Genomic DNA, 27,261 nt, shown 5'->3' with positions numbered 1-27,261 from the left:
CAAATGATTAAAAAAATAAGATTCATCACAGTGTTAAACAATAATAGAATACCATTGATTTAAATATTTTGAGATGTTTTCTACATTCTGCACTACTTTGAATTGTTAGGGAGCAGAACCCGTCATCCGCATGGAAGCATGTTCTCTGGAATGATAGCCAAAGCATGAAGGGGCATATGAATGTCTAGGGTATTTGACACATAAATACCTAGCAATGCTGGCTGCAAAAGTGCCATTTGAATGCCTGTTCTCGCTTTCAGGTGACATTGTGAATAAGAAGTGGGCAGCATTATCTCCTGTAAATGTAAACAAACTTGTTTGTTTTAATGATTGGTTGAACAAGAAGTAGGACTGAGCGGACTTGTAGGCTCTAAAGTTTTACATTGTTTTGGTTTTGAGTGCAGTTATGTAACAAAAAAAACCCTTTTGTAAGTTGCACTTTCACGATAAAGAGATTGCACTACAGTTAACTTGTGTGAGGTGAACTGAAGAATACTTTTTTGTTTATCTTTTTTACAGTGCAAACATTTGTAATAAAAAATAATATAAATTCTGATGTAGAATGGGGTATCTGGATGTAGCAGGAGTGTACATAGGCAACACAACATTGTGTGGTAAGGAGTTCTGCTTCTTCCATGCAAGTTGTCTGTGTAGCATAGGATCATAGTTGGTGGGGAGTTTTAGGGCTGTAGGCTCTGTTGCAGTGCTGAGCTTGACAAGATCTGAAACTCTCTAAATCTATATAAATATTTTTCCTAGGTCCAAAGCATAGGCCATCCAATTTAACTGACAAGCAGAGAAAAAAGTCTAATGCTGGGAAAGATGCAGTAGCTATTCCAAAAATGCGACGTTACTACCACATTGAGTACTTCCTTCTACCAGGTGATGTTGAGCCTAGGAAACTTGATTTGGTGTTGTTTGGTGTGGTGGCCAAGCTGTTTGTGGAATGTGAATCCAAGGTAAATAGTATGATGTTTATCATTTTGGGAATAACTAGTTTTTATTTACTATTATCTCTATTTGGCATAAGAGATATTTCTGAAATATTTATGCAAAAGTGGCTGTCATACCGGTTTAAAACTGAACAGTCCTGTACTTCATGTAGTGGAATCAGGAGAATGCTTCCACATGTGATGTAGGTGAGTCATGCTCATACTTTTATTAGCACTACTTGGGCTTTGTCTACACACACAAGTTATTTAACTCGACCAGTATGGACTTAATTGTATTGAAGTAAAGGTGCTTATACGGGTATAGTTTATTACCATACAAGACAGATGAATAAGCTACACTGATTTAAGGCATCTTTATAGCGGTATAAATGCTTCTGCACTAGGGGTTGTACTGGAATAACTATTTACGTAAAGAGATCACACCTGTAACTGAAGTAGTTATGCCACTACAAAATCTGTGTGTAGACAAGGTTTGAGATTTGCGCTTTAAATTCTTTACAACGTATTGAAAGTCTATTCCTCAATAAGACTTCAGTTTGAAAAAAACATATGCAAAGTAAATCATCTAATCAGTTTTTCTTACAAAATAGTAGATTGTTTTGTAGAAGCTAAATTATATTCCTAGTAACTTCCTAAGAAATTTCCTAATAATATCACATTTTTATAGGTTCAGTCTATACTAATGTAGAAACACTTTATATTGTAGAATTGTTTGAATCAAAGCTCCAAAATGAGTACAGTAACTCCTCACTTAAAGTCGTCCTGGTTAACGTTTTTACGTTGCTGATCAACTACGGAACACGCTCGTTTAAAGTTGTGCAATGCTCCCTTATAAGTCATTTGGCAGCCACCTGCTTTGTTCACTGCTTGCAGGAAGAGCAGCCCGTTGGAGCTAGCTGGTGGGGGCTTGGAACTAGGGTGGACCAGCAGCCCCCCTATCAGCTCCCCTCTCCCCTAAGTTCCCTGTGCGGCAGCCGCCCAGCAGGCTATCAATTGCTGGCATGTGCCGCTCCTGCCCTCTGCCTTGGAGCTGTTCTCCAGAGCCTCCTGCTTGCTGGGGCTGGGGGGCGGGGGGGGGGGAGGGAGTAGGGTAATGTCAGGGTGTCCCCCTCCCCCCTTCTCCTGCACCCTACTTACCCCATCTTGATAGAGCAAGGGGGGGACACAAGACAGGGCTTCCTGGCAGTCGCTGCTGCGGTCTCTGCTTGCTGATTAACTTAACAAGGTAGTGTACTAATGAGTGGTGTCAGCGTACCTAGAGGGGAAATGCGCATCTCTCTCTCGCACACACGGTGTGTGTCTCTGTCTCTGTCTGCCATGCTGTCTCCCCTCCCTCCATTCGTGCTGCCTTGTAGAGTGTGAGGCTACATTAACGAGTTAACCCTTGAGGGCTCAGCCAATTGCTAGTTCATCATTTAGCAGTAAGGCATTCCCTGGGAAATATCCCACCCTCTGACTCCTCCACCTCAACCAAACTTCACAATCAGCATCCCTGTGTAGAGTATTAAATTGTTTGTTTAAAACTTATATATGCACACACACACAGAGTATAAGTCTTTTGTCTGGGAAAAAAATTTCCCTGGAACCTAACCTTACATTAATTCTTATGGGGAAATTGGATTCACTTAACATCATTTCGCTTAAAGTCACATTTTTCAGGAACATAACTACAACGTTAAGTGAGGAGTTACTGTATAGAGAGATGCACAATGCAGGTTGTTGAGTGTCCTCAACTACCAATAACTTCTGTAAGAGTTGAGGAATATGGGAGAAATAAATATTTTGAATATAACCTTTGAAAGTGTAATTAATCACTTATTTCTCCTTCTAATCTCTCAACATGATTGGTTTAATTTGTAGATTTTTTCAAAGTAAAATAGGAAATGTAGCCATAGTTGGCTGAAAATTTTAACTTCAGAGCTTTGTGTTCAAAAAGGTTCTTTTTTTTTTTTTAAACATTGAATTGAGGGGAAAACTTACTTATGATAATGTGAATAAGACGTGTATTGTAGCATAAAGGGACCTCAGCCCCCCGATTATCATCCCCTTTATTTGTAAAGTGGGTTGTTATCTAAACTAAAAAGAAAAAAGAAAGAAAGAACTTCTGTGTGCTTTTATATTTTCAGTTAGAGACAGATAACAAAAAACCCTGAAAGGTATCTACTGAAATGTTTTTGTTGTTTCCGCTAGGGCATAAACTTGATTTTGCCCTGTTATTATTATTGGCTTTTTTCCAAAAGGCCAAAAAACTTAGTACTGTAATATATACATTCCATGCTTAGAATTCTCTTAAAGCTATAGCACAGAAGAGGTGCTGTAAGACGGAAGACTTAATTTAGTTCCTTTCTTTTTGCCAAGGGGCAAAACTTTCAAAAGTGTTTAAGTTACTTAGGCTCCCAAGGCCCGGATCCTCAAAGGCATTTAGGGCCTAACTACCTTTAATGTGCACAGTTTCTAGTTGTGACATTTTCACCAACTCCTTCAGAACACTTGTGCCTGGAGTGATACTTTTTGAGTATTGACAGTCCAGTGTTAGCTAACTCACTAGTACACAGCTGTTGCTGTATTACTCCAATAATTCTGTAGTGAAAATTACAGCTATGCTTCAGGAAGTGCAGAAAGTGGGGGCAAGAACACTGAGCAACTTCAGTCTTTGGCACAGTTCACTGAGCTTCCTTTTGCTTCAAGAGCACAACTTAATAAGGGCCATCTTGGAAAATTAAATTGAAATTGCTTCCAGGTGAAGGGCATAGTTGAATAATGTGGATGAAAGTCTGTTTTCTGCCCAGAAACCACTGCCCTTTAATTTGACAATGAATCCTGCCCTGCCCACCTATCAGTGATCAACACTGAACACGGCCTGAAACTTTAATGTATTAATGTTGATGTCAGAGCTGTCCTTACCCACACACAAAGTACACAGCTGTATAGGGCTGCCCTGCGCATCTGCGTGCGGATCCAGCCCCTGCCCCTGCTCTGCTCCAGCCCCGCCTCTTCCTGCCCCTGCTCTGCCCCAGCCCTGTCCCTTCCCACCCCTGAGGACTACAGCAGGGCCAAGCTTGCACTCACCGATGGCGGAAAGCAGTGACCCGGCCCCAGCCACGCCACCGCTGAGTGCAGGGGGCAGTTCCCCCCTGCCCCGAGCCAGCCCCCCCATCCCCCCCATGGTGGGGCTGAGTAGGGCTCCAGAATACTGAGGGACAGGCCTGGTTGATGTTATCCTCCTCACTTTGATAGCTAGTCTTTTCATACTGCCTTTGGTACCCACAGACACAACTTGAGCAGTCTGTCCGTACATTGCATGGATTCTCAAGTGTGTACTGTCAAAATGGTGGTATATAAACTTCTGCATTCCTTAAAGAGTGCAACTGAGTGAATTTATGGTTGCTGATTTTTTCTAAATCGTTGTTGATATGATGTCTGGCAATACATAATAAAAACAGGTACATTACATATGCAGTTAAAATGCTCAATTTATATGAATGATAGAAAGGTATATTCGCTTGAGAGAGTGCAGTTAAGGTACTTTCACTTTATCATTTCACTTTTCCATTTCTTTTCCTTCCTATTTTTGCCATCCGCTCCCTTTTTCTGTTAGCCGTCGACCGCACAGGTTCAAGCAGAGTGCTACAGGCAGAAACAGTCGACAACACTAATTTCCTCAGTGAGTGGATATAAAACTGTAGGAGAGTTTTAGAGATGGAGAATTATAGACCCTGGATGCCTTTTTTAATGTATTATTTGTTTAATGTGTGACCTGATGCCTCACTCATTGCGTTCCGTATAAATCGTGCACTAAATGAGGCAGGAGTGTTCATAATTTCAGCCTCCCTCACCATTCAGCCTACCTGCTGATTGAAATAGTAGGTCTGACATAAATGTGAGAAAGGAGGTGCGGCAATACCTGTTATTGGACCAACCTCTGTTTGCAGAAGGGGTACACTTTCCAGAGCCCATCCTCAGGACCTGAAACAAGTGATGTTAGGACCCAAGGAAGAGCTCTGTGAAGCTCGAAGTCTTCTCTCTTCCACCAACAGAAGTTGGTCCAATAAAAGATGTTACCTCACCTGCCTTGTGTCTTGTATGCTAGGACTGGCATGGGTACAGTAACACTGCAAACAGACCATGAGTTTTGTATCTGTAGTGGTTCCAGGATATAAGGGAAACAAGATAGGGGACGTAATGTCCTTCACTGGACCAATAAAAGATATTACCTCACCTATTTTGTCTTTCCTTACGAGATTAACTTTTCAATTAAAAATCCCACACTTTTTCTAAATGTCCATCTGTGCGCTGCCAATGATTTGTAGGTTTTATCTCTGAACAGAAATCATTCAGCACGTACAAACATTTTTAAATGTTGAAAAATTACAAAAAATCTTATGTGATTTTCACTGAATCACGCAAAGGCACATCGATGGGTAGAAGTGAGCGGTCTCAGAGTGGTAGCTGTATCAGCCAAAAAAAAAAAAAAAAAAAAAGATACAGTGGTGTCTGTATCAGCAAAAACAAGGAGGAATACTTGTGGCACCTTAGAGACTTAGGCTTTTTAGTAGAAATGAGGATACTAGAGAATGTGAGCTGTGAATGACTGAGAAAAGTAACAGACAAAGTGGATGAGGTAATACCTTTTATTGGATCAACTTCTGTTGGTAGAGGGAACCAAGCTTTCCAGCTTCACAGAGCTCTTCCTCAGGTCTGGAGAAGCAGTGTCACAGCTAAATACAAAGTGGAACAGATTATTAAATTTAAGAGATTCACACATGCTGTAGGAGACCATTTAATATGAAGTGTGGGGGGGTGGAGGGTGAGAAAACCTGGATTTGTGCTGGAAATGGCCCACCTGATGATCACTTTAGATAAGCTATTACCAGCAGGACAGTGGGGTGGGAGGAGGTATTGGTTCATATTCTCTGTGTATATATAAAGTCTGCTGCAGTTTCCACGATATGCATCTGATGAAGTGAGCTGTAGCTCACGAAAGCTTATGCTCTAATAAATTGGTTAGTCTCTAAGGTGCCACAAGTACTCCTTTTCTTTTTGCGAATACAGACTAACACGGCTGTTACTCTGAAACCTGTAATATGAAGTGGGCACTTAACACCTCTGCAGTTCTAGGGTAAAGGAGGGGTAGTAGGCTGCAGTGTATGTTACAAATTGTTGTAATGAGCCATCAAACCAGTGTGTCTGTTAAATCCATGATTTTTAGCCCCCTGCAGAGTTATGAATTTAAGTTCCCAGGCTCCTCTTTTGAAGTTGTTGTGCAGGTTGCCTTTGAGGACGAGGACTGAGAGGCCAGATATGGAGTGATCACTTTGTGAAATGTGGTCATCCTCAGGTGATAACGTGTTTTTGTCTCTTTATCATTGTTCTGTGAGTTCATTTGAGAGCAAAGTGATTGTCTGGTTTCACCTACATAGCTGTTATTGGGGCATTTGATGCACTAGATGAGGTACGCTCTTTGTTAGGCATATGTTGGACCCATAGATCTTGAAAGGTGAATTGTGGAGGATATTGATCATCTGAGCAGTGGAGATATACCTGTAGGGTTTGCATCTGTTGTTCTGTAAGGGTCTGGTGCCTCTTTGAATTGGTTTATCTTGGTCTGTGGGGTGCTAGCCTCTGATTAATGAGCTTGGGGAGTTGTTTGAAGGCCAGAAGAGGGGTTTCCTGAGGAAGAGCTCTGTGAAGCTCAAAAGCTTGTCCCCACCAACAGTGGTTGGTCCAATTAAAGATATTGCCCACCCACCTTGACGTTCTCATATCTTGGGATCAGGATGGCTACAACAAGACTGCAAACAACAGTCAGAAAAAGGAAGATCAGATCCTTGCTTGTTTTAGGAAACCTGGGAGGAAGTGTGTTTCAAGCAGTGTTTTGAAATGGGATGGGGAAAATTAGAGAGATGGAGGGAGCTGTGCAGCAAAAAAAATCAGCCAGTGAAAAAGTGAAGATTATGTTATGACATTCTCTCTATACAAAAAGAACAGGAGTACTTATGGCACCTTAGAGACTAATTTATTTGAGCATAAGCTTTTGTGGGCTACAGCCCACTGCATTGGATGCATGCAGTGGAAAATACAGTAGGACAATTTTATATACACAGAACATGAAACAATGGGTGTTACCATACACACTATAATGAGAGTGATCAGTTAAGGTGAGCTATTACCAGCAGGAGAGGGGGGAAAAAAACCCATCTCATTTGTGTCCATTTATTCTTTGGCCAAAATGAACAGTCTCTACGTAAAAGAATAAATGGACACAAATGAGATGGGTTTTTTTCCCCCCTCTCCTGCTGGTAATAGCTCACCTTAACTGATCACTCTCGTTATAGTGTGTATGGTAACACCCATTGTTTCATGTTCTGTGTATATAAAATTGTCCTACTGTATTTTCCACTGCATGCATCCAATGCAGTGGGCTGTAGCCCACAAAAGCTTATGCTCAAATAAATTCCTTAGTCTAAGGTGCCACAAGTACTCCTGTTTTTGCGGATACAGACTAACACGGCTGCTACTCTGAAATCTCTCTGTACAATAGGTGATGATATGATGGATAGAAATAGTATCTGATATTTTATGTTAGGCCATTTAAGGTCCTCTATAAATAAAGGAAGGATTGGGGGTGGTGGAGGAAAGAGTGTGCTCAGGTATGATGTCCTAGAGGCCATGGCTAACTCACAGAAATGAAATTTGTTGTTCCAAGATCCAGCCCTTATTTACCAAAATAGCCCTAGTGATTTCATTGGTTTGACAAATTAGCTCCCACTGAAATTTCATATATAAAATGTCTACTTTCAAATATTCATCTGAAAGGTTTTGAGGCTTTTTTTGGAAATAGATTTGGGACCAAATCCTGCCCACTCACCTTACTTATGTGGGTAGGCTTATTAAGTTTTCCCATGAGTAAGGGTTGCAGGCTTTACATTTTCACTTGGATTATGTAATATCGTATTCATACACTGGATGCAAAAAGGCCAACTTATATCTTGTTTGTCATCTTTTCCTCTGTATTCCCAGCCCTTCTGATTGGCTGTCTGATTTCTTGCCCATTTCTTTAAGATTCAGGTTCTTTTTTCACCTCCTGGCCAAACAACACAATGTTTTAAAGTCAATTGCATGTTGATAAAAGATGTCAGAGTTACATCCCTGGAAATCAAAGACACATGAGATAATATATTGTAGAATATAGGGTGGATTTTAGCACTTGGGCTTTCATTTCGTCTATAGTAAGTCAACATTTAAAAATGTGTATATACAAACTTGTAGTATTTCATTCAGTCTTCAATATATGTTCTTCCTCTTATTGGCCGTTTAACTTCTGTTTTGATCCCACATCTTTGCAAAATCTGAATTTTGTTTGATATAGCCATTTTGATTTAGCTCTGCAAAATGTGCTGCTGTGACAGTCAGCTGGCACACTCATAATTACATACAAGATCTCTTTAAAAGGTTCTGCTAACCCCCAGCATGATCTAATTTTAATTTACACTTTAAGAGCAATTTCATTAGTTTTTAGCACATACCTTTATTAATGTAGTTTGTTACCCCTCTCCCAGCTGATGGCCAATTGCTCTCTGAGTGGGAAAAATTATATGGGTGCTATGTTGTGCTTTACTCCATACTATCTATCTAGTGGCTGTATAATCCATGCCCCCTTGAATTAATTAAATGTTTTACTGCTCCCTGTGCACATATCTGGCGTTTTGTAATTCTAAGGCTCTTTAAAAATTCAATTAAAATATGGTCATTAATGGATCCTTTCCCCTCAATATCCGCAGTTAAATGGCAACAGAATGTCCATTGTGTGAATCTTTCTTCAGTACTTCTCACATTCATTAATGTTTTTCAACTCTGTTCTTCCTAGGTTGTGAAACCGTGGTTTGAAAATGACCAAATATGGGTGTCCTGGAACCACAGTATTGATATTCATGTTACTAATGAGTTTCTAATAAAACTGAGAGATCACAAAGTAACTCTGACGATATGGGATACCAAGGACAAAGTTTCTGCAAAAGCTAGGTTTAGTAAATCCAGGGTTCCTGATTCACCAGTAGAGGATTCAGATGCTATTGGTAAGTATTAATATAAATAGCCACACTCCTTATAAAATGTATTGCGAGAGAGGAGGTTTAGCACAAACAAGAAAACAAAAGGGTATTATTTTTAGTTTTAATACAGGATTACAGTAATTCATCATAGCATTAACATATCACTTCAGTTTTTCATAACCAACTTGCATGTGCCCACTGTTTAATAAGTTATTAGATGGTTATTTCAGATTCATATAATGTGAACCCCTTAAGAATTATTGCTATTTGTTCATATTTTAACAAGTTTTCAGGTTTGTCCCCAGCAACCTTAGAGGCCGATCTCTGAAATCTTGCCTGGTTAGACCTGCAATTTCAGATGTATAATCAGAGTTTTTTCCTATTTTTTAAAAAAATTGTGATTGGGCCCTGTAGCAATGCAAGACTCACCCCTCTGGCACCTCCTGCTGGTCATCCAGGGAATTAGTGTTCCAGCCTCCGGAGCACCCTCTGTAGGCCAGTGGCCTACTTGCCACTGGGCCCCAAGTCCCTCTCGGACCCCGGTGTCCCCCTGTCTTGGGTGCTGCCCCCTGGCAGTACCCCTGCCATCTCTGGGTTTCCCCTCTCTGGGGAACCCCCAACCCTCTATCCCTACCTCGCCTGAGTCTATGGCTACTGCCAGTCTCCCTCTAGCCCCTACACACTGGGGCGGACTGCAGTGCAAGCTACTCATCATTGGCAAGGCGGGGTTTGAACCTGCTGTCTTTGCCTAACCCCGGGCTGAACTCCTGCAACGCCAGTACCTATTAGGCCTTTGGCTAGACCTGCAGCCTGGGGTTTTTCCAGGCGGGAGCTCTGCAGCTCCTTTGCCCTATTCCCCAGCACTGTTCTATTCCAGTACCTTCATTCGTTCCTAGGCAGCCAGGTCCTTCTCTCTCTACTGCCCAAGAGAGACTGACCCAGCTCCTGCCTAGCAGCCCCTTTATAGGGCCAGCTGTGGCCTGATTGGAGTGTGGCCCCCAGCTGAGACTGATTCCTCCAATCAGCCCAGCTTTTCCCCTGCCACAGCCCTCTCCCAGGGCTGTTTTAAGCCCTTTAAGGCAGGAGCGGGTCGGGGGCCTCCGCACTACCCCCCAGCCCAGTTTTTTCCTCCCTTCCTACCGTAGCTTCCCGGAAGATTTTTCCCTGTTTGTTTTTCTGTCCCACCCTGGCCCTGTCCTCGGTTCCTGGGTTTTAGTGTTCCTGCACCGCCCCAAACCTTACAAGTTTGTCACTTCGCCTGCTCTGTCCTTCCCCAGGAGTTTGGTTCCCTTGCTCTCTACTTGCCCCGCCCTCCGTTGTTTGCTGTTCCTCCTGACTCCCGCTGACCCCTGCCCTGCCCAACCTGCCGTTTGGTGCGCCCACGTCCCCTTCCGGAGCGCTTGTGCCCCCCTCTTTTTAAGTTGTTTACCCTGATCACTGCACCCCCTGATGCCATTGTAGTCCTTCCCCATCCGAGTGCAGCCAGAGGAGCCGGTGCCACGCCCGCGATTGTCCCCCTCTCCTTTGTTGTCCCCATGTCCTCCTGCTGCTGGCACCCTCCTCCCCTGCCTGCAGCCTAGTGGGGAGGAGTGGTTGCTTCTTCCCTTCCCCCAGTGCCCACCTACAGTTCCCCCGCCCCCCCACATTGGTACCCTCCTTCCTGCATACAGTTTAGCAGGACGGAGTGGTTGGCCCTGTCCCATTTCCCCTATTCCCATTGTCCTGTCTGCTGGACCCTCCTCCCCTGCGTGTGGTCTAGCGGGGAGGAGCAGTTGTCCATTGTCCTATCCTCAATTTAGGGCCTCCTCCTGCCTTTTCCCACTATGGAGGAGGACCCTGCCCCTGCCCCTACTGGTCCTATAGTTTCCCCCTTGTCACCGCCCTTGGTTGCCCCAGCGGTTACCTTCTCGGCCACCACTAGCCCAGACTCCGCCGCTGCCATGGCTGCCCCTTCCACCAGCAAAAAGGGCCAGGGGAATAAAAAGGGCAAAGGCCCCACCCGGAAAACAAAACCTCCCTGCTAAGCTCCTCCCTGCTGCGGCCCCGACATCTGCCGCAGCTCCTTCCTCCCCAGCTGTTCCCTCCACCAGCTCTGGGGGCGCTCCATCCCGAGCCCCCAGAGCATACGCCCAGGTGGTGGCGGCCGCCCCCGCAGCATGCCGCCGCGCCATCTGTTTCGACTGCCACCTCCGGTACCATTCCTGGCGGCCGGGGCACCTCTTCCTCGCTGACCAGGAGGCCTGGTGTCCGCTGCCTCCTGGTGTCCACCTCACCCCACGTTCGTAGAAGTGCGGCGCCCGTAAATCGCGGGTTCGATCCCTCCCCTCCGACGGAGAGGGAGAGGAGGCCCCCCGAAAGATGCTGCGGGGGGCTGACGCTGTTGCATCTTCCGCCGCGCCCCCAGATGGAGCCCAGCAGGAGACGCCGGCCATGGTAGCCATGGCAGCAGACGGAGATGCCACCACCCCCCTTGTTGAGTCCCCTCCCGAGGAGGCCTCTGTAGGAGTTCCCCTGGCCCCTTTGCCATCTGTGCCCCCCACCGCTGTCGATACCGGGACTATTACTGACCCGGTTACGGGCAGGGAGGACTCTGGGGCTGCAGGGACTGAATTTACTTCCATATTTGAGGAGATCAAGGCTCTGGGTCTGACCCGGTCACCCAGGGGGAGGACGACCCCCTGCTAGTGGGCCTCGATCTGGGCTGCAGTTCAGTTCCACCATCCCCTCCTCCTTCTCCCTGCCCCTCACTCCCAGCTGTAGCCCCCGCTCTGCTCCTGGGGGCGCCCCTGGCTCTCCCCATTTGCCCGGCCGCAGATGGCACCTCACCTGAGGCCGCCCAGCCCCCAGAGGTGATGGCTGATGCTGAGCGGTTGGGTCCCAGGCCTGTGGGCGTACCCTCTACTACCCGGACGGAGTGGTTGGCTTCCCCTCCGGCGGGGCCCCACGGAAGTTTCCGTAGTGTCTGACGCCATGCCTGCGGGTGACGTGTTTCTCATAGCTCCTGTGCCCAGTGTCAGTGAAGGTGCCCCCCTCAAACCCCTGTCCCTTTGGCCCCTAATCCCGGCCGAGAGGAGCCACACCCCAATATCCCGGCTGTCGGGGACCGTGGACCTACCAGTGTCCCCGCTCCTGTTCCTACCCCCTGCTCCCGGCCCCTCTCCTGCTTCGGTTCCAATATTAGCCCTTGTCCCTGCTCCCGCCCCTTCGTCTGTCCTAGTCCCTGGCCCAGTCCCCGCTCCCGTCCCGGATCCTACTTCCGTTCCCAATGAGTCGCTCGCCCCCTTCCCCGCCACCTCCCATGCTATTGCTCCCCCCCCCCCCCGAGGTTGTCTCGTTTCCTTTGTCTACGGACAATTCTCAGGGGGCAGTTTTCGTGTCCCCTCTTCCCAACATCATGGGCCTGCACTATTCCCTCTGCTGCCCCCTCCTGTGCCAGGGATGGGGACAGGCAATTGCGCCGGGGTTCCGCTTCATGCTTGCCCGTCTCTGCAGGCCACGAAGATCTTTTAGGAGCCTCGTTGGAGGATGGCAGCGGGTTGGCTTCTGCGTCCCCCTCTGCACTGAGGAAAGAGCTGTGCCCATTCCTGCTGGACATCTGTGGCTCAAAGGGCAAGGTGCAGCTCGCCCTCCAGCGCTGGGGGGACTTCCACCGTGTCCTCCGGGCCATGAAGGGCCTTTTGGGGGAGGGGAGAGGGACCGGGAGGCAGGGCCTCGCAGCCTACCAGCGGGCCCGTAAGTTCCACGACTCCCTGATGACTTTTGGGGTCGAACATGCGGGGCCCGCTGGAGGTTGTTGATCACCCTGCCCGTGAGGATTCGCCCCAGCCCTCCCTATGAAGGACACCATCTTTGCTACGCTGAACACCAGGGGCAGTAGCGTGGGTCTCTGCAGGAGCAAGGTGCTCTCCTTCCTTCGGGATGGGGGGTACTCTGTGATCTTCTTGCAGGAGACCCACACGGCTCCAGCTGTCGAGGCTAGCTGGCGGGTGGAGTGGGGGGATGAGGTTTACTTTAGCCACTTCAGCGCCCGTTTGGCTGGGGTGGCCACCCTGTTCTCCCCGAGCTACGGCCCGAGGTGCTGGGGGTAGCCAAGGTCGTGCCAGGTTACCTGTTGCACATCCGAGCCTGCGTGGAGGGGCTGATATTAAACCTAGTCAACGTTTACGCCCCGAACTCTGGTCCGGAACGAGTGCATTTCTGTCGGCAGGCGTCGGCCTTCCTCGGCACTCTGGATCCTCACGAGTGCATGGTCCTGGGCGGGGACTTCAACACCACCCTCGAGGACCGGGACCGCTCAGGAATCAAGACATCCCAAGCAGCCGCGGGCGTCCTCAGGGAGATCGTGGACCATCACTCCCTGGTGGATGTATGGCGTGACCACCACCCAGACAACGATGTTACCTTTACTTATGTCCGGGTGGAGGTGTTTCGCGTTTCCATCTGGCACGAGCCCATGCCTCTGGTGTCTGGCTGGCCCCGTTCTCGGATCACCACTTGGTGACCGTGACAGTGTCTCTCAGTTCGGAGAGGCGGGGCTGGTCTGTTGGCATTTCAATAACAGCTTGCTGGAGGATTTGGGCTTCGTGGCATCCTTCTGGGAGTTCTGGCTGGCCTGGCGGGGGCAGCGGCGTGCCTTTCCCTCGGCGAGGTGGTGGTGGGATGTGGGGAAGGTGCGCCCACGGCTCTTCTGCCGCGACTACACCCAGGGCGCCACCTGTCGGAGGGACATGGTGATAGGGCAGTTGGAGTGGGAGTCTTAGAGCTAGAGAGGCATCTCGCCTCTGGCCCCTAGGATCCACCCCTCTGCGCAGCGTACCGGGAGGTGCGGGAGGAGCTTCGGGCACTGGAGGACCATCGAGCCCGGGGCGCTTTTGTTCAATCCCGCATCCACCTTCTTCAGGAGATGGATCGCGGCTCCCGCTTCTACGCCCTGGAGAAAAGGAGGGGGGCCAAAAAGCACGTCACCCGCCTCCTGACGGAGGACGGTACCCCCCTCACGGATCCGGAGGAGATGCGTGGAAGGGCCAGGGCCTTCTATGCTAGCCTTTTCTCCCCGGATCCGACTGATGCCAGTGCCCGCAGGGTGCTCTGGACCGAACTCCCGACGGCCAGCGCAGGCAACCGAGACCGGCTGGAGCTGCCTCTCTCTCTGGCTGAGCTCTCGGAAGCCCTCCGTTGCAATCCCACTAATAAATCTCCAGGCATGGACGGGCTGACCGTGGAGTTCTACTGTGTGTTCTGGGACGTCCTTGGCCCGGACCTTGTCATCGTCTGGGCCGAGTCCTTGCAAAGTGGGTCCTTTCTCTGTCGTACAGATGAGCTGTGCTCGCCTTATTGCCAAAGAAGGGGGACCTCCGCGACCTACAGAATTGGCGTCCCGTCTCGCTCCTCAGCACGGACTACAAGGTCGTAGCGAAGGCCATCTCGCTGTGGCTGGGGTCCGTGCTGGTGGACGTGTTCCATCCCGACCAGACGTACACTGTCCCAGGCCGGACCATCTTTGACAACTTGTATTTGGTCTGGGACCACTTGGAGCTGGGGCGTAGGGATGGTCTGTCGTTCGCCCTCCTGTCCCTGGACCAGGAGAAGGCGTTCGACAGGGTGGACCACGGGTATCTCCTGGGCATCCTGCGGGTGTTTAGCTTTGGGCCCCAGTTTGTGGGCTTTTTCCAGGTGCTGTACACTGACAGAGTGTCTGGTCAGGCTCAACTGGACCCTGACTGAGTCGGTCAGCTTTGGGCGGCGAGTACGGCAGGGGTTCCCCCTCTCGGGCCAGCTGTATGCTCTGGCGATCGAGCCCTTTCTCCGTCTCCTCTGCTGGAGGTTGGCGCTTCGGGACCCGGAGCTGCGGCTCATCCTGTCGGTGTACGCCGACGACGTGCTCCAGGACCCCGACTACCTGGTGCGGGTGGAGGCCTGCCAGGCCGTTTACTCGGTGGTCTCCTCCGACTGGGTCAACTGGGTTAACAGCTCTGGCCTGGTGGTTGGGTATGGGTGGCAGGCAAGCTCCCTCCCACCCGCGCTTCAAGCCATCTGGTGGAGCGCGGGTCACTGCTCTATCTTGGCGTTTATCCGCCACGCATCCTTCTCCGCCGGAGAACTGGCAGGATTTGGAGGCCAGGGTTGGTGAGCGACTGTGGAGATGGACAGGACGTTCCTGTGTCTCTCCCTGCAAGGGAGGGTGCTGGTGCTGAACCATGCTCTGGCACCGGCTCAACACCCTGAGCCTGGCCTTGAGGATCCTGGCCAGGCTCCAGAGGATGGCTCTGCAGTTCTTTTGGCCGGGGCTGCACTGGGTCTCTGCAGGGGTTTTGAGTCTTCCCCTGGAGGAGGGAGGACAGGGCCTGGTTTGCTTGCACAGCCAGGTCCATGTTTTCCGTCTCCAGGCCCCGCAGAGGCTCCTTTATGGTGCAGGTAGTCCGGCGTGGAGCACGTTGGTGCACGCCTTCCTCCGAGGGCTCCGATATGACCGGCAGCTCTTTTTTCTCCATCCGAGAGGCCTTCCGCAAGACCTCTCCGAGCTGCTGGTCTTCTATGAGGACCTCCTCTGTACCTGGAAGCTCTTTTCAGTGACCAGGTCACTTGTGGCCACCGAGGGAGCAGACCTCCTCGTGGAGCCCCTGCTACACAACCTTGATCTCCGTGTGCAGGTGGCGGAGTCTCCCTCGGTGTGTCGGAGGTTGGTCCTGGCAGAAACCACCAGAGTCGGAGACCTCCTGGACTACGACAGGGGAAATTGGGTGGAACCGCGCACGCTCGGATGACGCATGGGGCTTTCCACCCTTCTGATCCCTAGGTGCGTACTCCAGGAGGTGAAGGCCGCCTCGTCACCCGATTCTCTCGCTTTCCTGCAGCGAGCCCTGCGAGAGGGCGTTCCCCGCCTACCCCTAGCCCTCCAGACATTTTTCTTGGGCCTCAGTTCCGCGAGCCCCCCCCGGCCTCCCCGCTCCCACACTCCGAGCAGGCTGCATACCCTGCAGCCGGTCCGGTTTCGAACCATGCCCAGAAACCATCTGTACACGCTCATGCTCCATACATTGCATTTCCTCACCCTCGAGTCTCACCATTTGGTGTCAGAGTGGGACTATCTTCCACCTAAAGAGGGTGAAGAGCCCCAGTGGGTCAGCCTTTACTCCATCTTGGTCCCATGTCCCACCGGGGACATTGGTTGGCGGCTCCTTCATGGAGCCATGAGCACAGGCGTGTACCTGGCACGGTTCACCCCTATACCTGAGGCCTGCCTCTTTTGTGGCGTGAGGGAGAACCTGGCGCATGCCTACCTCGAATGCACCAGGTTGCAACCCCTATTCCGGCTCCTCCATAATCTCTTGTTGAGTTTCTGGCTGCACTTTTCCCCACACTTGTTCCTCTTCGCACACCCTATCCGTGGCCCCATGAAGTCGCGAGACCTCCTCGTCAACCTCCTCCTGGCTCTGGCCAAAGTCTCCATCTATAATACCAGGAGGAGGATGTTGGATGAGGGGATGCTCTGCGACTTTGGGGCCTATTTCCATTCCTCCCTAGTTTCACGCATCCGGGTAGAGTTCCACTGGGCAGCGTCCGCTGGCTCCCTTGACAGCTTTGAGGAGCAGTGGGCGCTGTCTGAGGTTCTCTGCTTGGTGTCCCCATCTGGTATCCTTGTTTTGAACCTCTGACCTTCACTCCGATCCCTGTTTTTCATTAGTTGTCCCCCGTAAGCAGTTGGTCCCATGGTCCCTCCCGCTAGGTTGGGAGAGGGGCCTTTAGCAGTGGGCGGGCTTGCGCCTTCCCACTTCGCAGGTTTTCCAATACAACCCTGCTACAGGCCCCTTTTGTGTAGTGAGGGAGTACTTCTGTTTTAAAGTTGCATGCATTTCCTTTTCTCATTTTTACTCTAATAATAAAATAGCTGTGTTTGCTCAGGAAAGCTCTTCCAGTTCCATGTATTTCAGTGGAATCAAAAATTATGTCCCTATCTCACAAGATATTTTATGTATAAATTTCAATTACTGGCAAGTAGACTGCTCTGTGGATTTTTTTAAAGTGAGTTGTCACTACCAAATAAAATATTTGAAGAAATACTAAGAGTTTTGTCAGAATAAAAGATCTCTTAGTAAGAGTCTTTAATGAAGCTTTAGATTCCTATCTGTCAAAGCAATCCAAGCATGTAATTCTCATCTACCAGGAAATAGCAATTGCTGGGATTGGAAACTCATGTGTTTCACTCTCAGTGTTTCCTGCTGATTCTTCTGGAGGGCATGAGAGTTTGGAGCCAGTCATTTATGCAGCAAGGTGAGGGCAAAAAGGGTGAGAGGCCAGAGGTTCCACCTCCCAAACTCTCATTCCATAAAGAATCTATGCCCAAAGGTCAATTTCTCTCATCTGTTCCTATGGCTTCTTGTGTCTCCTGCAGGAGTAATCTGCCATGAGCTCCTATGAACCTCAGCTGCCCCCTCAGAGTGTATTTTGTAGCACAAAGAGTGAAAACCACTTATGCTAGCTACGTCTGCAGGTTTTGGAAGGAACCTTCTGGCCCTGCTTGACCTTTACCTCCAAATACACAGAACTGTGTGCTCATAAAGTGGGTTCCCTTGGATCACAGGGGAGGGGAAAGCATGATGTGGAGGAGACACTTACCCTGCTGTGACCCAAAAGGGAGGCCTAAATAGTAGATAAAATACAACAAAAATAAGGCAAAATGAAGATGTCTGAATGGAAATTTCTTGTTACCTTTTTCCCCCTCCAGGTGGGGTAAAATATACGGTGTTATTGCAAAGAAAACTCTTTGAGGACAATCAGCCAGAACTCAGCTGTGTTAAAATTAAAGGTGTGAAAGTACCCAGTGCACCAGAGAAACCTGCAATGGGTCTTGCAGCAGGTAGAGTTTTATGAACACAGGCTGGGTGGGGATCCTGGGATAAGGATCCCAGGGAGGGAAACGGGGGCTGGGAGCTGGAAGACAGGGACTGGAAAAACTGGCATTCATCTACAGAGCCCTGAGCGAGAGAGGCTGAAACGGGCTAGGCAACGATACTACGGCTGACATGAGTAGTTGAGGGCGTGAGTGTGGGGATTGAGAGGAGTAAACGGGTGAAGGAGCGGCATGACTGACACAGAGGCTGACCAGGATGTAGGTAGAAGGGGTCAGGAAAGGGGAAAAGGGTCAGGAGGGATGTATACCCACTAGAGCACTTTCGCCTCCAAAACCTGGAGTGGAACACAAGATTCCTGAGTTTCACCATTCATCTACTGTCAGCAAATATCTGTGACGCTCACTGGCAAAGTGTTTCTGATTCCCCTCACATGGCTACTTTTGCTACCAGTTACCCTATTAGCTGAAGTGACAAAGGACTGTTATGTGAACCTAAAGATTCCAACCCTGCGGATGGCCTATGTAGGGCTCAGTAGGATGCCACATAGGAGGATCTGTCTATAGTTTGCTTTATTATAAACCTAGGAAATTACACACAAAAAACTGTTAAAAGAACATTGTTAAGGTTGCAGAGTCAAGCACTCGGAAGTTAGAAAATGCCAGAACTGCCTGTGCTTGACTATGCACTTTTTTGTGTTCTTTTAACATAGTTTTGTGTGTGTGTAACAAATAGTACTGTTTAGAGCGGAACCACCTGTGAACCTCCATAACTCTGTTCTGATCTTAAATGTCTCTTAGGGAAGTACTTTCCTTTTTTTATTAATGAAACATTGTAGTATTAGAATTTTGTTTGCTCCTCTTAGACTATGGTGCTGGGCTTGCATTTTTTCAGATGGAGGTGTAAAACTGAGACCCTGACTATTAAAGATCCAGTGGAAAATTTTACAATTTCAGCGGTGGGTGTTAGCATCAACTGTAATGTACTGGCTCTCTCTATGTATGTACTTGTATGTTGGCAATAGTGCCATCTAGTGGCTGATTCACATAGAGGATAATGGACCTGCTACTATGACCAGCAAGGGAGATAATTCAAGTGGTAGAAGTCTGTGTTTTTGGAATGGAAGGACAATAATTCTGGCTTCTTATCTGCATAGGTGTATAAATTATCTAGTTGTTGCCTGCAGCAGGTAGATGTTGTTACAGTGTCTTGGCCAGTTTCCATGTGAACAATTGCATTTTTCTTATTTAAATGGATTCCCTTCCAGTTTCAGCTAAATAGAGTTCTGCATTTCCTGCCCTAAACTGTTGTATAATGTTGCTGTAAACAGCTATAACGTGTGTTATTATTTATAAGTAACCAACAACACAGAACAACCTTATGTCACCAAGAAACATGTATGCCTATTGCTAGGACTTAGGGTTTTGTTTGGCACAGATAGATCCTATAGTAAGTTACAGTACAGCCTAGACTTCCTGTTAGGGAGTCCTTTGCTAAGAGTAGTCACCTCCTGCAGGATGATGATTTAGCTTGGCTGAGGGTGGTACATTATAGCATGACCGTAGGCATGTATCAGTGTTACACTCAGATGTATTTCTCCCCTCTTAGGGCTAAATCCTGCCTTGTACTATACTAGGGAGAAAAGAGTGCGTGACCTTTAAAAGCCCTTCTGCTCAAGAGCACTTGGGATTGCATCCAGCTATGGTGTCAGTCCACACACTGAGTCTCCAAGTGGGCTTTATTCAGCTCTGCAAAGTGCCTGTTGCTGGGCATATAGGTCATTCTTACTTAGTAGAGCAGTAAACAGCACATTGCAGCCTACCTGTATCCTGTAGCTGCAGAATGGCTCTTGTGCCAGATATGCAAGCAGTACCTACCTCTCCACTCCCCTTCCTTGCTCAATTCCTCCAGGCAGTGGTAGCAGGGTTTTGCGCATAGTTGGTAGAATATCCTCACATATTTAATTAGAAATTTGCTCTAATCGCCAACATCAAGGATGCTGAATTTCACTGCTAAAATTGCACAATACTTTAATAAATTTCAACTTTTTGAATTTCCTGCTCTATTTTATCTTTTAATTAAATCTTTATTGAATTCTAAGCTCAGGAGACATATTGTACCATACTGATAGTACATAGAGAGCATATAGGGCCAGATCCTCAGCTGGCTATAGTGGAGTTAATGGAGCTATGCTGATTTACACCACCTGGGGATCTGGCCGATAATATTGAGCGTGTGCTCATCTTGTATAAATATTAGCTGTAATATCAAAGACAAAATCTGACTAAAATATAGTACCATCTGGCATAAATAAGCAAAAAGGAATATATTATCCCTTAGTATACACAAACTTCCACACACAAATCCTGACAGCAAAGTCAATACCTACCTAAACACAGGTTTCAGAGTAGCAGCCGTGTTAGTCTGTGTCCTCAAAAAGAACAGTAGTACTTGTGGCACCTTAGAGACTAACAAATTTATTAGAGCATAAGCTTTCGTGGGCTACAGCCCACTTCATCGGATGCATGGAATGGAACATATAGTAAGAAAATTATATATATATATATATATACACAGATAAGTTGGAAGTTGCCATACAAACTGTGAGAGGCTAATTAGTTAAGATGAGCTATTATAATCAGGAGGAAAAAAAAAAAACTTTCGTAGTGACAATCAAGATGGCCCATTTAGACAGCTGACAAGAAAGCGTGAGGGGAATAGATTCAATATGTGTAATGACCCAGCCACTCCCAGTCACTGAGTGGCCAGAGAGGTTGAAGTGCTCTCTCACCAGTCCTTGAATGCCATGATTCCCGATGTCAGACCTGCGTCCATTCACTCTTTCGCATAGAGACCGTCCGGCCCGGCCAATCTGTCCTAAGGAATGATCACTCACTCTCACGGATCTTGCGGGGCGGGCTGGTCCTCGCTTGCGGACAGCCCCCCAGCCTGGGGCAGATGCTCTCCAGTGACCGCACACCACACGGCAAGAACACTAACCTAGGAACCTATCCTTGCAGCAGGGCCCGATGCATGTTTATTCAAGTGACACCATCATGGGACCTGATCACGCCGTCGGGGGCTTGTTCGCCTGCACATCTGCCATTGTGATGTATGCCATCGTGTACTGGCAGTGCCCCTCTGCCATGTGCATTGGCCGGGCCGGACGGTCTCTACGTGGAAGAGTGAATGGATGCAAGTCTGACGTCGGGAATCATGGCATTCAAGGACTGGTGGGAGAGCACTTCAACCTTTCTGGCCACTCGGTGAAAGATTTAAGGGTGGCAGTTTTGCAATAGAAGAGCTTTGGGGGCAGACTCCAACAGGAAGCTGCTGAGCTTGAATTGGTATGCAAACTAGATACCATTAACTTGGGTTTGAGTGGAGTCTGGGAGTGGCTGGATCATTACACATGTTGAATCTGTTTCCCTAAGTTAAGTATCCTCACGTGTTGTTGTCAGCTGTCTAAATGGGCCATCTTGATTATCACTACAAAAGTTTGTTTTTTTTCCTCCTACTGATAATCGCTCATCTTAACTAATTAGCCTCTCACAGTTTGTATGGCAATTTCCATACAATTTATTTGTATGTGTGTATATATATATATATCTATCTTCTTCCTATATGTTCCATTCTATGCATCCGATGAAGTGGGCTGTAGCCCATGAAAGCTTATGCTCTAATAAATTTGTTAGTCTCTAAGATGCCACAAGTACTCCTGTTCTTTTTACCTAAACACAAACACTATGCAACACTAAGTGTGTCACTACTCAAAAAATACCACTGTAGGTAACATACTTTTCTGTTTTCCGAGAGATTTGTAGTTGTATTTTGACTAGTCTTATGGGATGCTCTGGAAAAGGAAATATTAGTAACAAATGTGAAACCTGTTTTACCTCAGGGGAAAGTAAGCCTTTACCAGAGGAAGCTGAACTGTATGAGGCACCAGCATCCCTTTCTGTTTTCCAATCTTTACTTCCTCCCTCAAGGACAGATGACTTTCCTTCAGTGAGGTAAGAATGTCTTCTGTTTACCACCAAGGATGTTATCCTGGGATATGCTATGATTTAAACAAAATTGAAAGCAGCTGGTTTTTTAAGGGTTGTCATGGTTATGTTCTGATTTCAGGGTCTGCTAACTCTGATTTTTTGCATCCACATCTGTTGGAGTTATATTAACTGTTACAAAGAAACAGCATAATTAAAACACCCTTTAGACTAAAATATCAAGCTATGTGTGGTTTATTTTGGGAAAAGTACCTTTTACAAAAAATACAAACGTGTTACTTGCATAAAATTATCAACCAGTTTATTTCCAGACACTTTCTTTCCTTTCAACTGAGTCAAGCGGCTTCAGAATTGCTGGAATTAGGAAGTGTGAATAAAACTAGATGCTTGCACTAGAAAATGTGATAATGGCTATTGGCAAGAGAGAGAAAATGGGATGCAGTGGCAAGAGTGTGGAACGTAGTGACCACGTATGTGGAAATAGATTATCTCTGTGTGGAAGCTGAGAAGGAGAAAGCTTTTTCCTTGGTTTGAGTGTGTTGTTTTGAATATGTCAGCTGGGTCTTTTATTGTGAGATTGTGGTGAAAGTGTGAGAAGTTTGGACAGCCGTTTGTGAGAATGCAGTGATATAAATCCCAGTCTCTTCTTGGCTACATGCCTGACTTTTTGTATGCAAAGAGCTTTATTTCAGTTTTCTTATTCTATTAGAGTTCTGTTCTGTTACATAAACTGTTTAGTCCTGAAATATGCCATTTGGAATAACATTTTTCAAATGATGAGGATGGAAACAACATTAAGACATTAGCAGAAAGTTTTGTATGCAATAATCACCATTGGCTTGTGAGCTGAACAAATTTATTCTGTAAATACAGATATTTACAAGGCCAAATTCTGCTCTGATACACTGGTGTAAATGTTGGGTAACTCCCTTGAAACAAGTGGGAGTCACTCTGGATTTACATTGCTGTAACTAAGAAGTTCATGGGCTAAATTCTGCTTTATTTACAAGAGCAATTGTTCATATTGTTTAATGACTCAGAATTGCTGAATAGTTTTTAAAGTCTGGTGCAATTATCAGTAATGTACTTTCCTGAAAATAAACATGCAACATCCTAAAATTTTACCAAAGCCTACAGAGTTCAGGGCACTGGAAAAATTTTTTTTTAAAAAATTAGTCAATCAAAAGAAATCAAATTGACAGTGTCCCATAATATCCATTGTTAATAGAAAGCTTTGCATTTTGGTGATGTAAAAATAATTAAACAAATGAAGGCAAATGGAGTGCATTTCCAGTTCAACATCTTAAAAACAAAACAGTTTGTGTTGCATTTTTATTGACTTACTCAGGGTTTTCACTTTTTTTCTAAAAGTCTTGTCCGTGTTGATAGGTACACTGTACTCTTGTTATCAGATTCTTAGACCATTTTACTTTCTATCACACAACATTTAGAATTTCTTCATCGTAAGACATTTGAGCAAGATTTATGCAGAACTATCCTTTCCTTATTACTGATAGAGCCAAGATTATGGGCCTGATCAAATCCCAGCAAAGTCAATGAAAAGATTTGCATTGATGTCAGTGGGCTTTAGAGCAAACCCTACTGGTAGACTCTTCTGAGCAATGTGTGTGTACTAGGAACAGAACTCATTAGCATGGGTTACTACTGTAAGGCTACATCTACACTGCCAACCACTGGCAGCATGTAGGGTATGTGTAGCTACATGCCACAGTGCAAAACAGGCCACATCCACACTGAGGTGTGTAGCTACATGTGTTAGTGAAAGGCTCAGACAGCGGGGAGCTGCCAGAACCTTTTTCTGCTGCCTCCCGCCCCTGCTGGAGCCTTTCCCTGCGGCGGGACGCTAAATTGCTAAAAATAGCAGTGTAGATGGGGGAGGCACTGCTTGGCCATGTAGAGAGCCATATAAGGTTCATACCCACAGGGTTCAAACATGTTTTTACTTTAGTTGCCTAAGGAGTACCTTGCCATCTACACTGGTATTTATATCCATGCTATGGGGGGGAGAGGGGATTGCAGTGTAAGTACTCTACACACTGTTATGTAGAGTGTACAGTGTAGACCTACCTTAAAGGTATGCCTACATTGCAATAAAAAACATGTGGATGGCCCCTGCCAGCTGGGCTAAGGGACTGTTTAGTTGCAGTGTAGATGTTTGGGCTCAGGCTGGAGCCTGGGCTCTAGGACCCTGCGAGGTGGGAGGTCCCTGAACATCTTCACTGCTATAAAACAGTTCCTTAGCCCAAGTCGTGAGAGCCCAAGTCAGCTGGCACAGGCCAGATGTGGGTGTCTGACTGCAGTGTAGACATACCCTAAGTGTAGGTTGCAACTCAAATGATTTTGTGCTGTATATACAGAATAAAAAATATCACAAATCTCTGTAGAGGTGGAGAACTTCAAAAACCGGGTTGAGTGGCCCATGCAAGCAAAATACTCTGATTTTATTTCAAATGGTGTTTTGTGTGAGAGGAACAGCATCTTTAACGATGAAATGATTGTCCCTGTATTTAAAAAAATAGTACCTTGCTTTGAATATTCCAGTGTTCCAAATGTTCTGGTACATTGCTTTGACCTGTTAGAAATCAAACATTTGTTACATAACCTTGAGCTAATTTTATAGTAAGTTTTGATAAGCTGCTGTTTGTGTTTAATTTCTTGTTACAACTTCTCTAATGCTTCTTGGTTTGCTGTATGTGCTCTCTCTTAACAATTCTGAGTTCCTGCTTTGTAGACTAAATAGGTACTTCCTAACCATTTAAAGTGTATTTTGGCTTGGCAGTATTCAATTGTTGTGTTTTTATAATTGACAGATAGTATTGATATTTATTTTTAAGCATTTTTTTCTATTTTTGTCTATATAAAATTTTCATAGTTGCAGGAAATTATGAACTCGGTGAACTCGAGTAATATCCAGCATACATACTGACAGTTTTTAAAAAAAAAATACAACTTTTTTTTTTTAAAAAAAGCTGAAAGCACAAGGTAGTTTACCTCTCAAACAAATTCAACTTTTAGATTGACCTAAGTAGAAATCCTCTTTATGCAGGCATAAATTACTTTTCTGATTGTTAGGCACAAACATACATGTTTTCAGGATCAGACTTGAACAGTTCACAGAAGTTCTTTAATGACAGGTTTCAGAGTAGCAGCCGTGTTAGTCTGTATCCGCAAAAAGAAAAGGAGTACTTTTGTGGCACCTTAGAGACTAACAAATTTATTTGAGCATAAGCTTTCGTGAGCTACAGCTCACTTCATGCAGCCGATGAACGGAGCTGTAGCTCATGAAAGCTTATGCTCAAATAAATTTGTTAGTCTCTAAAGAACTTCTGCAAAAAGAAAAGGAGTACTTGTGCCACCTTAATCTCCCATGTGCATTTTAGTGGAATAGAAATTAAATGGCATCATTGGCACTGCATATGAATGCATAGAGACTGTTAGCTTTGTGTCTTAGGGGTTTTCTAACCAATATTTCATTAGTGGGAGGGAGTCTACAGTTAATGCACTCCATTGACTCTCCAGTGCTGTGTAATACTTCTCAAAATCAATATTAGTTCTTCATAAATTTGATGACTGAAAAATGAAAACCCCTAGCATACATCACTATTGCTCTTTTCCATATATAAGGGTTATCATTCACTCTGCAATAAGGCTGTGTTAATCTTTCATTATGAAACTATATGAAACTCTGCTCCATTTTGAATATGGAAATGAGTTAATTTTTAAACATTTCTTTTGTATATCCATGAAATTTACAAAAACAGGAAGCAAAACATTTTGCTATGTCTGCATGGACATTAATGATTAAAAACTGAGTTTCATTACAAAACTTTGTGCTGAGAGTCATATGACTGACTGAACCATACCACTATGACACTCAGTCAGATGTTCCCCTTGTAGGCTGATTCTTGGAGTAACAGACCTGAGCTTTGTAATGCCAGAGCTTCCCAAATCACAACAGTTAAGTTTGATCAGTTTTCACAGCATGATTTGATCTTTTACAAGTGGAGACACTGCTTGGGATGAAGGAGGCAAGTCCCTTCCCAATTTCTTACTGTCCTGTTTCTGTCCCCTTTAATCTATCAGAGAGGGTGATTCTTTTTGACTCCTGCTCCACCATCCCCAAATATACTGAAATGATACTTAGATATAGTTGCAGCACTGTGCCTGCAGTCTTTGTGTAGATAAGCAGGAGCTTGAGGGGTTTCTTTTTTTTTTTTTCTTTCTTGGATAAAAATTCCAACTTCAGTTAAATGGGGCAAAATCATGGTCTCACCGAAGTCAATGGGAGTTCTGTCTTTGACTCAACAGGACCGGCTTTTGACCATAATGTCTGTAAAGCCCCCTGAAACTCTTTGGTGGAAGGTGCTAAGTAAATACAAAATATAGCACATATGCCATTAACACCTGAACTGTTACTGCCTCTAGGTGTCAAAACTTAGTATCTTTGCAGGTCACCTTTAAAATGTTTGACAGGGTAGAGAGTAATCCAGGAAAGTAGGGGGTTAGACCCAGTTCATACACTGACTGAGAGAGCTGCTGCTGAGGTGACTCTGCCACATAATGTTTACTAACTGTTTGGTATGATAAATGTACATGATGCTGTACATAACAGGACATTGACCTTGCAGGGTTGGGGAGTCGCATGGCATGTATCAGTGAAGGCAATGATGATGATGGGGAACCAGCCTGGTGACCCAGAGCTTTATACTGGAAAAGGGGAAAAGACTTTAAAAGGTAGCCCAGAAAGGGGCTTGGAACAGGGCCTAGAGGATGGACTGAAGAAAAGCCCCGAAAGATAGTGAAACCTTTTTGTTTTTTTCTCTCTGTAGGGGGTTAAGTTTTGTTTGTAACTTGGGGCAGCCTCTGCGTCTCCCTTCTTGTGTTTCTTCTAACTTCCTGTGTAAAAAAATGTTGGCATCAAAATAAATTAAATTAATTTTAAAATCCTCTTTAATTAGGTCATGACAAGCTGACAACACCACCTGTGCTTATTGAGATGAGCATATGGAATTTAAAAAGTCAAATTGTGCCATCACCACCACCAAAATTTTTTCTGTCCTGGTCACATCTGGAAAAGAACGTATCTTTCCTGAAAGGAAACGTCCCTCTTGCCTCATTTTATGCCATGCACAGCCTCTGTCTCCAGGGAGAATAATAGCCACAGTACAATTGGATGCTGTATTTCTTCTCTTAAATTGATTCCAGCAAAACTCTTCAGTGGTGCTGTAAACACCTACAGATGGGCCCACCTCCTGTATGCCTTTTCTGCCTGCAGTGGGGAGGTGAGGTTTTGTTTCCAACATATCCACCAATAAATCCCAAATGGCCTCTGTGGACTCCACACCATTAGTCCCTTTATTTCCAACACCTGAAGGTTCCT

The 27,261-nt window shown here is 46.1% G+C and overlaps 1 protein-coding gene across 6 annotated transcripts in view; it reads left to right on the top strand.

Annotated features, from left to right (window-relative positions):
* The window catches only part of CFAP92 (cilia and flagella associated protein 92 (putative)), a 90,255-nt gene that overhangs the window by 3,498 nt on the left and 59,496 nt on the right, over positions 1-27,261 (top strand). For 5 of the 6 annotated variants that reach the window (XM_084635177.1, XM_084635176.1, XM_084635175.1 and 2 more), the window contains exons 3-6: positions 760-959; positions 8,821-9,028; positions 17,730-17,861; positions 21,755-21,866. In XM_084635177.1, the coding sequence (XP_084491303.1) occupies positions 760-959; positions 8,821-9,028; positions 17,730-17,861; positions 21,755-21,866 (652 nt within the window). The remainder of the gene's footprint in view (positions 1-759; positions 960-8,820; positions 9,029-17,729; positions 17,862-21,754; positions 21,867-27,261) is intronic. The other variant, XM_084635178.1, reaches the window with a different exon arrangement.

Source organism: Lepidochelys olivacea (genome assembly GCF_965140295.1).
Source record: "Lepidochelys olivacea isolate rLepOli2 genome assembly, chromosome: 7".
NCBI lineage: Eukaryota > Metazoa > Chordata > Testudines > Cheloniidae > Lepidochelys > Lepidochelys olivacea.
Note: the sequence above shows the minus strand (reverse complement) of the source record. Positions and strands in the feature narration are given on the sequence as shown.